General features: G+C 32.5%; 1 protein-coding gene across 32 annotated transcripts in view; it reads left to right on the top strand.

The window, feature by feature from the left end:
* ADGRL2 (adhesion G protein-coupled receptor L2) overlaps positions 1-16,309 on the top strand; it is a 301,782-nt gene extending 285,473 nt beyond the window's left edge. For 10 of the 32 annotated variants that reach the window (XM_063697514.1, XM_055369186.2, XM_055369127.2 and 7 more), the window contains 5 exons: positions 3,733-3,824; positions 5,675-5,843; positions 8,475-8,603; positions 9,151-9,247; positions 14,277-16,309. In XM_063697514.1, the coding sequence (XP_063553584.1) occupies positions 3,733-3,824; positions 5,675-5,843; positions 8,475-8,603; positions 9,151-9,247; positions 14,277-15,031 (1,242 nt within the window). In that variant the 3' untranslated portion in view covers positions 15,032-16,309. Of the gene's footprint in view, positions 1-3,732; positions 3,825-4,661; positions 4,707-4,990; positions 5,018-5,674; positions 5,844-8,474; positions 8,604-9,150; positions 9,248-10,785; positions 10,915-11,144; positions 11,227-11,752; positions 11,805-13,541; positions 13,595-14,276 lie in introns of those variants that run through there. The other 22 variants (XM_055368885.2, XM_055368773.2, XM_055368924.2 and 19 more) reach the window with 6 other exon arrangements.
* Positions 16,310-17,663: the final 1,354 nt, after the last annotated feature.

Below are 17,663 nucleotides of genomic sequence, written 5' to 3'. Positions count from 1 at the left end.
GAGCATCAAAATGATATAAAAATCTTTGTATTTCTCTAATAAGACTAGTAAATAATATGTATTGGTGAAATTTTTTTATTTAGTTGGGAGAAAGAAAAATCTTATTCAGTATTATTTTGCCATCTTACGATTTATGTCTCATGCTTTATTTCATAATTAATTTGTCTTGAAATGATGATATTTTGTCCTCTTCCACATGCCATTGCCTCATTATTTGTATGCTTTCAAGTCGTGTTTCAGAGGCTAAGTTAGTGTTGGGTTTAACTATAAATTTCTTTACATCTAGATATTAGTGCATTAGCTAAAAGTTTTATTTTCAGTTTCTTCAAGTTGGAGAATTCAGACACTTGTAATTTGAGCGCAAAGATCCCTCAAAGTTATGATTATTTTTCCAATACTTTTAGTTGTCTTTAAAGGAACTCACTTTCAAATCTTTTAAAACATTCCATTTTAAGTACGTTAGAAACAGCTTTAAAAAATTTTGTTCTTACATTTGCACTTGGATTTATGAGCTTATGTGATATTTAGCTATGTAAAAGTATAAATGACATAAACAGGTTTAGAAAAAATACAACTGACTGTTGTTAAGCATGCAACTTGACTAGTGGGAGTAGAAGCGTGGCCAGTTGCTGATTGTGGGATGCTAGTGTTTTACAAAGGAAATGGAGAATTAGTTAATTCTGGCAAATCCGTCAGGCAGAAGTCATTTGGTGAGCATACCTATTATGTAAATAACATAAATAGGATTTCTTTGAGGCAGTATTTTATATGTTAATTTATTTATCTTCAATTCATTCATCTCTGAGTGATTTTTAAGTTGGATTACTTTTTATAGAAATGGAAACTTTTAAATATAGACTTAGTATATCTTTGTTAGGAGACTTCTAATCTTTTCACCCAGAATAAATTGGTTAATTTTATATGGGAAGTCTGTGGGCTGTAGAGCCCAGACCACAGTATATTGAATCCCAGCCCTGACAATAATAGTAGCTAAGTAATCTTTGGAAGGACATATCTCAATTATTTGTAAAATGGGTATACAAGTGCTGCCTGCTACCACTGGATATAGGATTGTAGCTGTATTTTTCCTCTGTAATTTTCTTTATTTTCTGAACTTGTATTGTGAATGTATTGTATGTGTAACTAGAAAGATACATTAAACACATGTAATGTCAAAAACCTCAGTTAAGTGAGGGGAGCAAAAGAGGAGAAATGCATTGAACAGTCTGTTTTTAAAGGATTAATTGAGATAAGTTTTCTATGGCATATTCACCTTGGTTAGTATTAACTAGGAAGAATGACTTTATCATACTTAAGTCTTAATTGTATTTTTATATTGGTAGATTTCATTTTAGTATGTCAGTTTTATTGGAAAGTTGTCCCTGATTTTTGCCATTGAAAAATATTTCTTCTGAGTTCACTTCTAAGATTTTATCATTTTCTACTCCTCTTCTTTTTGCAATATAATACTTTATATGTTCACATTTTTCCACATTCACATTTTTTAATTTCCTTATAAATTTTATACATTGTAGTGGATAATTGAATAACTTCTTTTTTTCCAGAATGTTTTAGTACTACTAATATTTTGTTCCCAAGGGAATAATTAATATGCTTAGAAAATTATGAACACCAAATTATGGTCCTGTACACTTCAGGAAATTGTTTAAGAAGAGCAAGGAAAAAAACCCTTATGTTCAGAAGTTTGGGATAAAAGAAAGTAAATTGTTCTTATCAGGCCATTCAAAAACAAAGGGTCAGAAACAAAGGGAGAACGATTTAAAGGATTTTAATTGTGAATCTGCAAAGCAGCCATCTTACCTATTATAGTCGGTTTATTTGTTTACTTGGGTTTTTATTTATCTGTTTATTTTTAGGATGTTTATAGAGTTCTTGTTTTTAACCATTCTTGAATTTTACTAGTTAGAGCTAGTGTTGCATAAAATTAAAAAAAAAAAAACACTCTCTTAATTTTGCCTTTAAAAAATAATTCGAGATACACTTTACCATGATTCTTTAAAAACCTAATCAGATATGTGCTATACTACCAAAGGACCTGTAATTTCTCAAAGGCAGAAATTGTGTCTTACCTCATCCACAATACAATAAGCACATCCTTGTACGGAACAAGGTCAAGAAATATTTGTTGAATGAAATGTATCATATTGTAACATCTCCGAAAATTCAAGCATTTATTTATATTATGACCAACTAGAATGTTATGGAAAATAAAGCCAGATAATGTTTCTACAATTGTATTTGCTTTTTCTCTAGATGTATTTTAAGAAATTATTAAATTTTTTTTAAACAAAGAACTGTTTTTGTCCTTAAGTAATTAACATCAAAGGACAGAATGTTACCTGTCAACACTTGTAAAATTTTGCCCATTGACCTCATTTATCCCTTAAGAGGGAATTCTCCATCTAAGAGAAATCATAGGGCACAGTGGACAAAATGACTGGATAGATACACAGCCTACATTAAAGCTTTCCTTAGCTCTGCTCCTAAACTCATCATTAGGAAGGACTTGGAAATTTTTATTTATTGCCCTATATCACTTTTCCTAATTATAAAGTCAGAAGTAGTGAAAGATGAATAAAATAGTGTTATCATTTGATCATGTGATATTGTGACTCAGTAAAAATGATCATGTTACTGTAACACAGTTATGCTGATTATCTGCAACAAGGAATTAAATTCATCCTTACCTATAATAGGTGAAATGGGTCTTTTTCTGAATATACTATTTCTGGTATTCTCTTAAGTAACGTACAGCTCACAAAATGACTTTTTTTTCCTTTTAAAAAGTAATCTAAAAATAAAATGGCAAAAAAAATTCAGGAACAATGTAGCTTAGTTCTATTTTTGGAGCATAAAAATGGAACTGCCTCCTCTTCTTCCAACATTCTGCCAGGTGTCTGTAGAAACAAATGCAAATTACCAACCTTTGTCTCTCAGTCAAAACACAGCTCCTTTTCCTCTGAGCAAGCTCATGTTGACCTCTTGGAATCCACTCACTTTCCTTCTTGTCAGATTCCATCTTCCTCATTTTGCTTTTGTTTGCACCTAGATTCTTTGCACAGCTGAATGTTTAGAAGGACTCAAAACAGCCTTTTGTCAGAATGTATCTACTTCCTTACAATACAGAGACATAGAAAAAAAGGACTGATGGCTTTTAACAGTTAAATGGCAAAACATACCTATATAAACTTTATCTTACTTTATATAACAAACGTTTGTCATATGTTATTTCATTTGATCCCCACAATTGCCTTATGAATAGATTGGACAGATGTTATTATCCTCATTTAATCAGTCAAAATCAAGAGCTAGACTCACAGCCAAGACTTATGGTTTCAAGCCCAGCAATTTTGTAGATTACATGATGTACATTATGTAAATGCTCCTTCTAAGGAATTCACTTTAGTGTTTCCATCAGATGGTTTTTAGGCCCTGAAGTACATCTAGCTAAAGAAACTAATTTAGGTTTTCTAATTTATTTAATCATTACCACATAATACTGACTTAATGAGGTTGCAATTTGATGTCAAATGATTATTAAAGAATTGATCATACATAGAGTATTTTTTATGTAGACTCAACTTGATCATTGCATACATAAAAAAATTATATCAGTATCTTCCATGTAAACATGGATTGATACATTTGCAAGAACTATTCATTTTTCAGCTCTTTGTTCATTGTGGTCTAATTCTTTATTTGTTACAACAGCTAAATATTATCTTCTTGGTGATCACATTGTGCAAAATGGTGAAGCATTCAAACACTTTGAAACCAGATTCTAGCAGGTTGGAAAACATTAAGTAAGTATTTTGTATTTTAATTTTAATACTTGACAAACTAAGTAAAAGATACTCTCCACAGGGAACACAGGGATTTCTACCTTCTATCAACTGTAGAAATTATTCAGAATGAAGTTTTACTGCCCTCAAGTTGAATCTCAGTGTTACTATATCACTGATACTGGTCAAAAATTAAATGATAATTGCTGTCTTGATCTAGAGGCAATAAATTGTTTCAGTGGCTTTGTGGAAATTCCATATCACTGTAGCAATTTCATTTGAATTTAAAATGCAGTTCAAAATGATTTTCGTATTTGCATGACTGATATGATTATATTAAGTTTGTTTTGTTAAATGACTTTTTGCTTTAAGGATTCTGAGCAGTTTCCACTCCTAATGCTGTTTTCCTAAGAGAATTTACTCTATTACTATTGTTAACTTGAAGATTATCTGTTGTTTTCATGCTAATTAAACAAATATTTACTTTTTCTTAATGTTGAATAAAAGCTGCAATATTCTGTCAATGGAGAAAATGCTATCTAATTAATAACAAATGATAGCTGTTGTTCATTAAACCATCTTATGGAAACATTTTCAGAGTTACCTTTAAAATATGTGAGCCTTGTTATTTAGAATTTGAGAAGGTATTATTCAAGTTGTTATAATGTGATTGTAAAAAATACTATTTTTAATGTCAAAAATGGCAGATCTATAGTAAGGGTAAATTTTTTTTTAATTAGATGTTTTAGATAGGTTAGTGCCAGCTTCATTGCATGTTGCATGGTAAGAGAGAGAGCTAATCTTTAGCATCTCTCTCTTTTCTTCCTTTTCCTCTTTCTGTCTTCTCATCTACACCAGTAATTACCGTGTTTGTGATGGCTACTATAATACGGACTTACCTGGGTAAGGTAGAACCCTACATTAACAAATTTATGGCATGATTTGTATTTTTTACAAATTTGTCAGTATCATGAATTGCCCTTAATTTTTATAATTATTTTGAAATATCTAATTTGCTATAGTATTTTTAAACTATAATATGCCTTTATTTTTTAATTGCTTGCCTCTGCATTTTGACTTTCTTAATTTTGACTAATTTATAAAATATATAAATGCTTTCTTATTACTTTCTATTTTAATTCTGTCTAATAATTTTGTTTCTCTTTTCTGCTTATAATGCTTTCTAGCTATGAAGATAATAAGCCATTTATCAAGTAAGATCATTAGTTAGACATGGAATGCACTGACTTTAAATCCTTCTCATTCCGTCCTATTTTCTACAGTTCTTTTCTTCTTAAGCTGTTCATGATGAAATCTCTCCAAAATTATTTTATTTTGAAGTTGTTCTCATGTTTTTGTCTCATTTCAGCTAGGCTTCTTCATGCTTTAGTTATAAAACGTTAGGTTCACCTAAGACTAGTTTATTAGAATCTGAAGTTTAGGTGTTAAGTGATTATCTGCCATTTAACCTTTCTGTATGTGTCACATTATTTAGTGTCATGTGAGTACACCACAGGAATAAAAATACAGGAGTAAATTAATTAAGCACTCCTTAATTTGTTTTATCAAAATGCACATAAAAGACAAAGTCATAGGGGATATGTTACACGTTGTATTTTAATATAGTTTTGATACTTTGTTTATTCTGGAATAAGAAAAGGTCATACCTGCTGTTGCTGTTTTCACTGGAGGCTGCAGTACTAAATGCTATTGTTCTTTCTTAATCAGTGAAAGGTTAAAGCCAAAATGCTGTTGAATATGAATGTGAACATAGAGAAAGTCAAGTGCTACTACTGATATGTTAACATTTAAGTGTGATGTGTATTTTTTGCTCATTGAACCTGTTAAAAAAGTTCACTTTATTTTTCCAGGTCTTGGGTGCTCGGCGCTTTCGCTCTTCTGTGTCTTCTTGGCCTCACCTGGTCCTTTGGGTTGCTTTTTATTAATGAGGAGACTATTGTGATGGCATATCTCTTCACCATATTTAATGCTTTCCAGGGAGTGTTCATTTTCATCTTTCACTGTGCTCTCCAAAAGAAAGTAAGTAATTGAAAACACCTAGGGGCTCAGGTTACTCATTCTTTGATTTGAATATAATAGATATAATAAAGAATATTTTAAGTCACATCTGGCATATTGTTAAAGAGCATCATATTTTTAATTATAAGTTAATTTTCATACCTGTCTGAAAATTTAGGTTTCACCTATAAAATAATACCAGTCATCTTTTGTATCTCAGTTTGGGAATGTTATAAACTAGATACTTAGGTTAAGATTTCTTCCTTGCTCGTAGGGTCTATAAAATGCTAGGTACAAAGGTTATACAAGGTAAAAGAAAAGGTTAAATAAAACTCATTCTTTGCTCACTAAAGGCATTACAGTGATTCACAGTGAAATTGAATATAAGGATAAATGATGTTAATTTTTAAAGCACCAGACATACAAAAAATTAATGTTACCTTTTGAGTAATTTTGAAGGATCTAAAAATCAATAATTAGTACCTTATATCTTACTTACTATTTTTTCCTGATTTTATGTTAAGTGGAGTCAGCAAAAATGACTCAAAACTTACAGATGAAAAGCTTTAATCTGTAGCAAGAAGATGTAAACCTAAGGGAATTGCTTAGGTGCTATTTAAGTATAAAATTTCCATACCTTTCACTGGGTATCATCCTTTCTCTGCCTACATATCTAATGTAGTCGTTTTATTCTGTTATTACTAGTTGGTCACTAAATTGAACAGAGAAATAGAATTGTGGAAGTGAAAGCTATTATGTTTTCAGTCCTGACAAGATGATAGTGTTGTTACTTCCATCAGTTTTGAATAAGCTATAATTTTGAGATAATGACAGTGGAATGTGCAATACTGACAGATAATGTACATTCACAGCAATATAGGCATTAGGCAAAACCAACACTGGAAGGTATTATTTGGATAAAATACCATTTTGATTGCCATTGTCTTGGTTATACAGCATTTCATAGCAGTTAACACCCATTAAATGTGTTGAAATTTTTTGTGAGGTATGATGTGTTATTTAATAACAATGAACTTTAACTTCTAAACATTGTACAGGGGTAACATCAGTAATTACTTTGGCTTTTATATATTTCCTACATAAGTGAGCATTTTATATACAGGCATATTATTGTATGTTCATAATTTTTGTGCTGTTGTGCCAAACGTCTTTGACACAAATCATAGACATAGCAGAAAAGGAGTGAGGTAGTCATTATTTCCTCATATAGTTATGTGTATTAAATGGAACAGGAGAGTCTCTTATGCTTTTTAGATTAACAATTACATTTTAAATGCATCATGTTATACTTCAAAAGAAGTATAACTTAGTCTCGGATACATCCAGTTGGGTGCGCCAGGATGAGTTGTTAAGAATATGATATAAAATGGTTAAGTTAAAATCATGGTTTTAACTGCTTGAATGAGCATACTTAGGCCAAGAAAATGCTTTGAAGGCTCAACCACATTGTTATTTGTTCTAATAGGTATAATTAAATAAAGTTAAAAAGATGAAAATGCAAGTGCACTTAGATTTAAAAGGCCATCTACTGATTTTTAATTTTCTAATTTTGCAAGGAATAAGTGTAAAAGTCATGGTCTTTACAGGCAGTTACTGCACACAGACTTCTGAGTTGAGGGAAAGCCTTTGAGTGTTTTTGTAACCTATTAGAAAAAATATTTTCTTATGCAGTTTCTTCTTGTCTGTCTTGTAATTTCACAGTCTGGCTCTAACCCACAAGAAAACATGTATATGCCAGTATAGCTGCAACAGTCCAGCAGCACCCTCTTCCTCTTAATTCTGTACCACTGCTTTGGATGGGGCCCTATTATTTAGCAGTTGTTCGGACTTCACTTTTTAAAGTTTAGTTGAAACTTTTTTTAGACCTAACAACTTTTTTTTTGCATTTATATATTCAGGCTTCAGGGGAAAAGGGAAATTACATGAGTAACTCATTAATGTGAATGAAAATTGCATAAATAGTTCCCTTGTGTGCTAATGAAGTGAATAGACATCTTAGACTCTCTACACTAAATGTTAAAGCTAGACACATCAGAAAATGAAGAAAACATTCCTTCCTAATTGGAGGCAAATGTATCAAAGTACTTGTTTTCTTTATTCTTGTGCCAAAGTAGTCTTGTCATTATACAGAGGTTACCCGCAGAACTATGCAATCCAGCAAAAGATGTTTCTGTATTGACCTACCTAAGAGGACATGAAGCATATAAAACTCAAATGACTGAATTACAGAGCGGTTAAATGTAATTAAGCAAGGAAAATACTAAATTTTTTGTCCTGTTTTCTTAGCATAGAAAATTGGAGTTACTAAATATATGAGAATAAAACTATAAATATATTGCTATTATTTAATAACTAACATTTATATAATAATAACAGGGTATAGAGTATATCTACATGTTATATCACATTTTAAAGATTCTACTAGCCAGTCTAGTGGACAGAGATACTTTTCTGATTACTATTTCAGTAATTTTAATTGAACTTGATTTTGCAAGTTCAATTTATTTTCTCCACGGATAAGTTTTAGTGGAACTTTAATTCTTTTCGGTTGTCTTCACTGTTCATTTAATTAGAGAGAGAGAAGCAAGTGTGTTCATATTAATCCCTTGGTCTTGTGATTATTCAATGCAGGTACGAAAAGAATATGGCAAGTGCTTCAGACACTCATACTGCTGTGGAGGCCTCCCAACTGAGAGTCCCCACAGTTCAGTGAAGGCATCAACCACCAGAACCAGTGCTCGCTATTCCTCTGGCACACAGGTGACAAAGAGTTTGACAGCATCTTTAATTAACCTTATTTATAGAAAACCTACTGAGACATGTTCTGTTCAGATGCACTAATTGTCTTCTCATTATAATGATCTAGATAGCAAATACTTGCTTTTTTAGTATTTTGGTTTTAATGTCTTCTTAAACATTTCTTCAGTGTTTCTTTATATGTGAACGTCCTTTCTTGTGGAGAGTTATTTAAGAAGTGTGTCATAATCGTCTTATAGCCTAAGGCCATATAGCACAATGCTCATAGCAGGCACTCAATAAACATGTATTGAATAATCAGTGATCTCCACTTTTTAAAGAAAGACAATAAAATAACATGTTTTTAAGAGTGGAGGATTAAATACCCCTTAGTTGCTTAGAAAATAAACAATAGATATTATTAGTTTTAGACCAGAAACAACACACATTCTTTAAAAGGCCACCAGATAATCCCGCATAGGTTGTTTAGGGTAAATCCTTGTATGTCTTTAATAAGGTAAGTTTGGGGAAACTAACAAAACATATTTGTCTTGCTGTTTTGTATTAATAGAGTCGTATAAGAAGAATGTGGAATGATACTGTGAGAAAACAATCAGAATCTTCTTTTATCTCAGGTGACATCAATAGCACTTCAACACTTAATCAAGGTCAGTTATCAGGAAAATTTGAGTTACTACCATTTATTAAAGTACATATAAGTTCCTTTTATTCAATAATGTAAGAAATATAATTTTAAACTGCATTAACAGGATGCGGCTCGAAGGTAATTATTGAAAATATACCTTGCCACAGATTAAAAATATTATCCTAGGGAGTACAGATTTATCCTTTCTGACCAAGACATTTATGAAGGTTTTCTTCATAAAACATTAATAAAATTAGAATAGTTACTATTCACATGAAACAGTACCATGGAAATTATGAACTTTTTTAACCTTTCTTTCAAAAAGTAAAAAATAAATGCTAAAAACATGTGTAGTGAATCTTCATAAACAAAAATACATGAAAGTTTATAAAGTAATTATTTCTATATTGTTTGATGTGTCTACAGTGGCATCTTTAAATTTATCAGATAAATCAATATAGTTCTTAAAATATGCTAGGAAATGAAGTAATATAGAAAAGAGTATGTGCACACACATGTATTCTTGAATAAAAGCTTAATACATTCCAATTTAGTATGAAAAATTATATGGTATTGTATATATCCTTGGAAAGGTAATTTATCACGCTATTTTCAGTTTGATATGTACTGATTTGTAATACAAGTTAGAATTTATTACAATGAAATATAATGACATTTTAAACTGTTGACATTGTTCTGGTGAGATTCTCATTTAAAATGGAAAAAGGTGTATGTGTGGTAGCAATACTAACCTGAATTTTAAGATATTTTTATCCAAATTACATTAGCTATGCAAAACATAATCAGTAAGTATTTAAAAGTTTGTAATTTGTCAGTTAGAATGGAAGACGTGCATTTCTTCTGTTGCTTTGGTATTTTACTTCATTCTGTTGGCGATCAAAAAGTAAATGCATTATTCAATGATTCATTTTTGAAACCTGGCAAATAACATTACGTAATGAAAATTCTTGTTATGTAGAATTTGTGAATGATCTAATAATTCATTGTATAGTCTTTTTTTTCTCAGCATGTGTGCTTTTGCATTTACTAAGAGAAGCTTTTTGCAATGTGTCATACTTTCTACCTGTCTGTGAAAGTTTTTTCCACCTGCTCAGTTGGTATTAACACAGATGTTTTCATGAGGGATAATCCCACACCTGTAAATTCTGAAAGTTTGAGATTCCCTCTTCTGGGCCCCAGTGGTTACGTTTTTAATATTAAGCAGTAACATCTTGAAACATAATGTTGATCTCTATGCATTTAATTGCCATTTTTGTTTAACAGTGCTTTTGTATAAATTAGTAAATGTCATCCTCAGCAGGTGTTTACTTGGGGGATTTAGAAAGCACCTGTGAATTACTGAAATTTAACTTCCCTCTCCCTTCTCTCCTGCAAATTAGTAGTTCAAATACAGTCAGAACATTTCAACAGATTTTCCATTGCCAACTTGTCCACTACCCTTGATGAATATAAAAAAAATAGTTGACTACAACTGTAACGCTAAAATAAGAAACTGATGTACTTTTTTCTGTTTTTTGTTGTTTTTTTTTTTTACTTTAGGAATGACTGGCAATTACCTACTAACAAACCCTCTTCTTCGACCCCACGGCACTAACAACCCCTATAACACATTGCTCGCTGAAACAGTTGTATGTAATGCCCCTTCAGCTCCTGTATTTAACTCACCAGGTGTGCTTTACTTACAAATAAAACTACCTTTCTTTGCTGCTAAACAGAGCTATGATCTTTGCCCTGTTTCTAAAATATTCAAGTTGTCATATATTTATTATTACATTCTTAATTTCTCAGTTAAAAAAAATTACGGTATTGTCTATGCCAGGCTTCTAAAACTGCACTATATTATAGTAAAAGCTCAGTCATGATAGTATTTACAATAATGATCCATGTTTTTAACACAGGTGGCATAAATCTTAATATATTATTACAGGACTGACATCACATGGTCTGAGAGCCCATCTTCAAGATTTATATCATTTAGAGGTATCCTATCTATATAATATACTGTTCAGTTAATTCTAAAGCTTGCTGACAAAATTTGCTTCTGGAATGAATTAGCTAATGAAGATAATTTGGATGCCTAGCTATAGAAAACCACATTCAGCCTATCAATATATCCAAACTATAGTATAGTGCAGCTTTATGGTAGTTTTCTTTTTTCTTAAGAAAAATTTCAGAATAAAGTTAATATTAGTTAGCTTATACCTATAGTTTTTAATTGGGGGAGGGGGAAAGATTGTCACTAACCCATCCATATATTACTATGTTGTTTAATAGCTTATTTTAAATAAAAGTATATATATATTTAATATTAACAGAATTTTCAAGATTTGGTAAAGTTTTCCCATAATTACTGCTAGCATATAATCTTTATTTGTGATGAATATTTGCCACTAAATTAAACACAGAACTTCGTTTCCATTTTTTTCTTAAAATTATTTTTTAATGTAACTGCAGCTTCTCTTTTCATTCTCTTGTTTTTTTTCACTTTCCTTATGCTTTCCTCTAGCAACCTACAGAGAGACAAGTATGGGAGTAAAACTTAACTTTGCCTATCAAATGTAAATTTTTTCAGCATGATTTTTAAAGGGCACGATTAAAACATAACTAGCAGTCATGAAGTAGACTCAGCGGGCAAGTGGTTCACAATTTGCAACTAAAATATTAACAAATTCAAACAGTACATCCATCTGTACTGCCTTTTGTCAGTAATGGAGGTCTGTAGCAAATGCTGTCCATACTTAAGTATACGCAATGCTGAAATAATTTGCTCTATAAAGCCTGAAGTACTGTCAACCAAAATGCTTAATAATTGACTTATCATTTCTGCATTCCCACAGTAATCTTGCTACAGGCTGTGGAAAATCTTCAAGTGAATTACCTGAACTTGGGCAGAAAAAGATACCTCTGCAAAACCAGTCAAAGATGGCTTAAATCTGCAGTATATCATAGAAAAGACCTTTTGGATTATATCCAGTATATAGTGTTGTATTTACCAAGCAATGATAAAACAAAAGAAAATCTTTGAAAACAGTGAACCTCTACAGAGGAAACAAATGCTAGCAAGTGAGCCATGTGTCACTCATACCTTTAAGTGCGAAATGGTTTTTTTTTCAATAATCTTATAAAGATTATAGCACATAACATGACTTTATGAAGCTAGAGAATTGTGTCTACCAAGTTAAAGGAAGCCTTACAAATAACTATCACAATTTAATTTTGTTGCACATGGAACATGATACAAATTTGTCAGTTTTTCAAATGTAGAAGTTGGGACAGTCTTTAAGACAATACAAATCACTAACAAATACAATCTTCTCTCATTTTCTCATTTTTTTGCTAATGATAATTTGCCCAACAATGATCACATATTTATTGGTCATGAAGTTTGTGTCAGGCGATACAGATATTTTTTTTTTCTGAAGGAAACTGCATTTTCTAGGATATCTGCAGCTTTAAGAGTGGAGTGAGCACTAAAACGGGAAATTTCGTATTTTTTCCAAGAATTAAATTTTTTCCTGAACTCCTCCAAGCCTTGCATACAATGCAGCAGCCTCACAGTGGTCAGTTTCATTTCAATAACATCATTTCATTCTTTTTTTTTACAGACCTATCTGTAGACTGTGATTTTTTTTTTTCTCTAGGATTTTGAGAATGAATAACCTAACTTTCCATGGTGCAGACCATTTAATTTTCTCTTGACTTTTTTTTTTCATTTGCTTGAGAAGCACTGTGATGTCTTAGTTTACATGTTTATGTGTCTGTAGAAAATACAACTCTGATTCAAATAGAGCATGTTACCATGTTTTTTTCCCCCTCCTAAACCTCTTTTCCTGTCTTCAGCAGACTTATCCAGTCTTTCATTCCTTTAGAGATAAAAATATATTAGCCAAGGCTGCCACCCTTCTCCCATTCCATAGTTAATATTTATTCTTGGTTTAATTTCTGTGACCCATACTTAAGAAATCTCTAACATTTCTGCGTTTGACCTCCATGGCCATGGTGTCTGTGGGCCTATCTTGTACAGTGGACTCTGCTGGTTCATTCGGTGCTGTCACTGTGACTGATGCAGACTGCAGGGCTGCAGGCAAACTTTGACCACTAGAAGCCTGGGGCCATTGCTATTAGAGAGATTATTAGTACCAAATACTCAAAATAATAAATATTAAATGAAAAATAAAAGGCTGCTATTGCTGGTAATCTAATTTGTTGAACCCTTGCTCTGACTAAGTTGCTGAGAAGCTTAGAAATTCTTCATCATGTTACAATAAATCATTTTACTTTCTTTTATATATCAGCTACTCTTAGGCCAGATAGCCTGAGCAGACAGACATGATGTGAGTTGTCCAAAGTGAGTCATTCCACCTGCTGTCTATCGTGATGTTGGATGGTGCTTGTGGGCCCCTGGTCCAGTCAGTATGAGAGATGGCTGTCTTTGTTTAACATGACTTCTTTGTATCTGTCCATGTTTTCATTCTTTTTTTTACTTCATCTCCAGAAAAAGGAAATGTTAGAATGTTGTTTAAAAAGTTGCTTGCCAGTTATGTGGGTTTATGTTGTACATTTGCCTTTCAGTTTTGTATTGTGACTTACTCCTTTTTAATTTAGTGTTGTTTAGGACAAATTCTGTTAATTTTATTTTTATAAACCGTAGTCTTGTACTTTAAAATGTAAATGTCACTAATGAATTGCTTTGCATTAACTATGCAAGGGCATGGAGTGAAGTCTTCTTTGTGTCAGAGATTTGACCAAAATCAATTAATCAGTACTGTCTCCCGAAATTGATAAAAGTATTACTCTGTATGCCATTTTCCCTCCCTGGAAAACAGTATTATTTTTAACACTTTTTCCTGTTATCTAAGGGGTTGCAACTATTTACAGTTGGGAATGCAGGAAAGCCTGGCACTTTTCAAGTGTTAGCTTTCAAATACAACTTTGTCCTGAACGACATTAAAAAGTTTTGTACAAAAGAAATAGAGTTTCTGTGGAAAGGAACAGAGACAGTAACGATAACTCCCCCTCTTCTGTTTCAGGACATTCACTGAACAATGCCAGGGATACAAGTGCCATGGATACTCTACCGCTAAATGGTAATTTTAACAACAGCTACTCGCTGCGCAAGGGTGACTATAATGACAGCATGCAAGTTGTGGACTGTGGACTAAGTCTGAATGATACTGCTTTTGAGAAAATGATCATTTCAGAATTAGTGCACAACAACTTACGGGGCAGCAGCAAGACTCACAACCTCGAGCTCACGCTACCAGTCAAACCTGTGATTGGAGGTAGCAGCAGTGAAGATGATGCTATTGTGGCAGATGCTTCATCTTTAATGCACAGCGACAACCCAGGGCTGGAGCTCCATCACAAAGAACTCGAGGCACCGCTTATTCCTCAGCGGACTCACTCCCTTCTGTACCAACCCCAGAAGAAAGTGAAGTCCGAGGGAACTGACAGCTATGTCTCCCAACTGACAGCAGAGGCTGAAGATCACCTACAGTCCCCCAACAGAGACTCTCTTTATACAAGCATGCCCAATCTTAGAGACTCTCCCTATCCGGAGAGCAGCCCTGACATGGAAGAAGACCTCTCTCCCTCCAGGAGGAGTGAGAATGAGGACATTTACTATAAAAGCATGCCAAATCTTGGAGCTGGCCATCAGCTTCAGATGTGCTACCAGATCAGCAGGGGCAATAGTGATGGTTATATAATCCCCATTAACAAAGAAGGGTGTATTCCAGAAGGAGATGTTAGAGAAGGACAAATGCAGCTGGTTACAAGTCTTTAATCATACAGCTAAGGAATTCCAAGGGCCACATGCGAGTATTAATAAATAAAGACACCATTGGCCTGACGCAGCTCCCTCAAACTCTGCTTGAAGAGATGACTCTTGACCTGTGGTTCTCCGGTGTAAAAAAGATGACTGAACCTTGCAGTTCTGTGAATTTTTATAAAACATACAAAAACTTTGTATATACACAGAGTATACTAAAGTGAATTATTTGTTACAAAGAAAAGAGATGCCAACCAGGTATTTTAAGATTCTGCTGCTGTTTAGAGAAATTGTGAAACAAGCAAAACAAAACTTTCCAGCCATTTTACTGCAGCAGTCTGTGAACTAAATTTGTAAATATGGCTGCACCATTTTTGTAGGCCTGCATTGTATTATATACAAGACGTAGGCTTTAAAATCCTGTGGGACAAATTTACTGTACCTTACTATTCCTGACAAGACTTGGAAAAGCAGGAGAGATATTCTGCATCAGTTTGCAGTTCACTGCAAATCTTTTACATTAAGGCAAAGATTGAAAACATGCTTAACCACTAGCAATCAAGCCACAGGCCTTATTTCATATGTTTCCTCAACTGTACAATGAACTATTCTCATGAAAAATGGCTAAAGAAATTATATTTTGTTCTATTGCTAGGGTAAAATAAATACATTTGTGTCCAACTGAAATATAATTGTCATTAAAAGAATTTTAAAGAGTGAAGAAAATATTGTGAAAAGCTCTTGGTTGCACATGTTATGAAATGTTTTTTCTTACACTTTGTCATGGTAAGTTCTACCCATTTTCACTTCTTTTCCACTGTATACAGTGTTCTGCTTTGACAAAGTTAGTCTTTATTACTTACATTTAAATTTCTTATTGCCAAAAGAACGTGTTTTATGGGGAGAAACAAACTCTTTGAAGCCAGTTATGCCATGCCTTGCACAAAAGTGGTGAAATCTAGAAAAGATTGTGTGTCACCCCTGTTTATTCTTGAACAGAGGGCAAAGAGGGCACTGGGCACTTCTCACAAACTTTCTAGTGAACAAAAGGTGCCTATTCTTTTTTAAAAAAATAAAATAAAACATAAATATTACTCTTCCATATTCCTTCTGCCTATATTTAGTAATTAATTTATTTTATGATAAAGTTCTAATGAAATGTAAATTGTTTCAGCAAAATTCTGCTTTTTTTTCATCCCTTTGTGTAAACCTGTTAATAATGAGCCCATCACTAATATCCAGTGTAAAGTTTAACACGGTTTGACAGTAAATAAATGTGAATTTTTTCAAGTAGTTAACATGTGAACTCTTATGTATGATACATAATTGGCTTTAACATGTTGGTCCATTCCCACCCCTTCCCACCTTGGTTTAAGTAACGTCATACCAAAGTCCATGGATATATGAAAGGATACAATTAAGTTGCCTGTTTGTTCTTTATGCTGAAAAGAATATATGTCTTCCAATTGCCCACTACATATGCACAAAATCTGCTGGATAAGTTTTAAGAGGGATATATTCTGAAAGCATTTTTGTTTGTTGCATTGTACCAGGACTAAAAAAAAGAAGGATTGGAAGTTCTGCCATCAAATTTGGGTGTCATAAAAAGTTTTTAACTGATTTTTTTAACTGATTTTTCAGCAGTATTGGGAAATTTCTTAAACATACTTTAAGGATTATAAATATCCCTACAGACAGCTGTGAATACCAATGTACATTACCCTGGAAAAGTTTTACTCCAAGTTCAAAAATCATATAATTGAATATCAAGAAATAGATGTTTTCTGTTTGTATCATAAGCATTTATACAAAATTATTCTAAAGCTTAATGGTTTGCTATAATTCTCAAATACTACCACTAGCTTATAAATCACTTTTATGTGGACACACACATGCCTATTGAATTTAAAAAGGAATGAGATTTAAAAATTAAGTGCATATATATAATATACATATATATATATATATATATATATTTTTTTTTTTTTTTTTTTGAGACAGTGTGTCCCTCTGTCACCCAGGCTGGAGTGCAGTAGTGTGATCTCGGCTCACTGCAACCTCCGCCTCCCAGGTTCTCAAACAGATTTAACAATCCTCTGAGAATGGTACTCATTTATTTGGCTAAAATTCTTCAGGGATTTATAAACTTTACTTGCTAAAGGAGGGCATTAGATAATCAAGTATTTTTAATTTTCCATCTTGTTATACTTTTTATTTTCAATGCCTAAAACCATACAGTATTGTGTGATGTGTAATTCCTAGTATACAAGCTACCTAGAGTCAGGCTGGTTCAGTAAAAAATTTTTTTAAAGGCAACACTGATTATTCAGTTAGTCCTATTTCTTTCTCTTGAGGCAGTTCTCAAAACTCTAAAGACATGAACACTGCATCGTACCTAAATGGCTACTGTTCTCTAACGTCTTTATCCTATAGATTCAATTTGGAAGCCATCATTGATCTTTGGCATCAAAAGAAAAGTCATTTTTAAAGCATTTCTTTTCAAAAATATATAAATATTGCCTTAAATTCCATCTAGGATTCCCTTAGTACAAGGTAGTTTCTTAGGTTTGTAATTACTAAACTACTGACTGTTTTAATGCAGATGTGTTATTGTATTTATTAACCCAGTTTCTTTGGGTCTGCCTAG

Source organism: Gorilla gorilla, chromosome 1 (assembly GCF_029281585.2).
Source record: "Gorilla gorilla gorilla isolate KB3781 chromosome 1, NHGRI_mGorGor1-v2.1_pri, whole genome shotgun sequence".
NCBI lineage: Eukaryota > Metazoa > Chordata > Mammalia > Primates > Hominidae > Gorilla > Gorilla gorilla.
The sequence above is the reverse complement of the archived record's forward strand: the minus strand, read 5'-3'. Positions and strand labels throughout refer to the sequence as shown.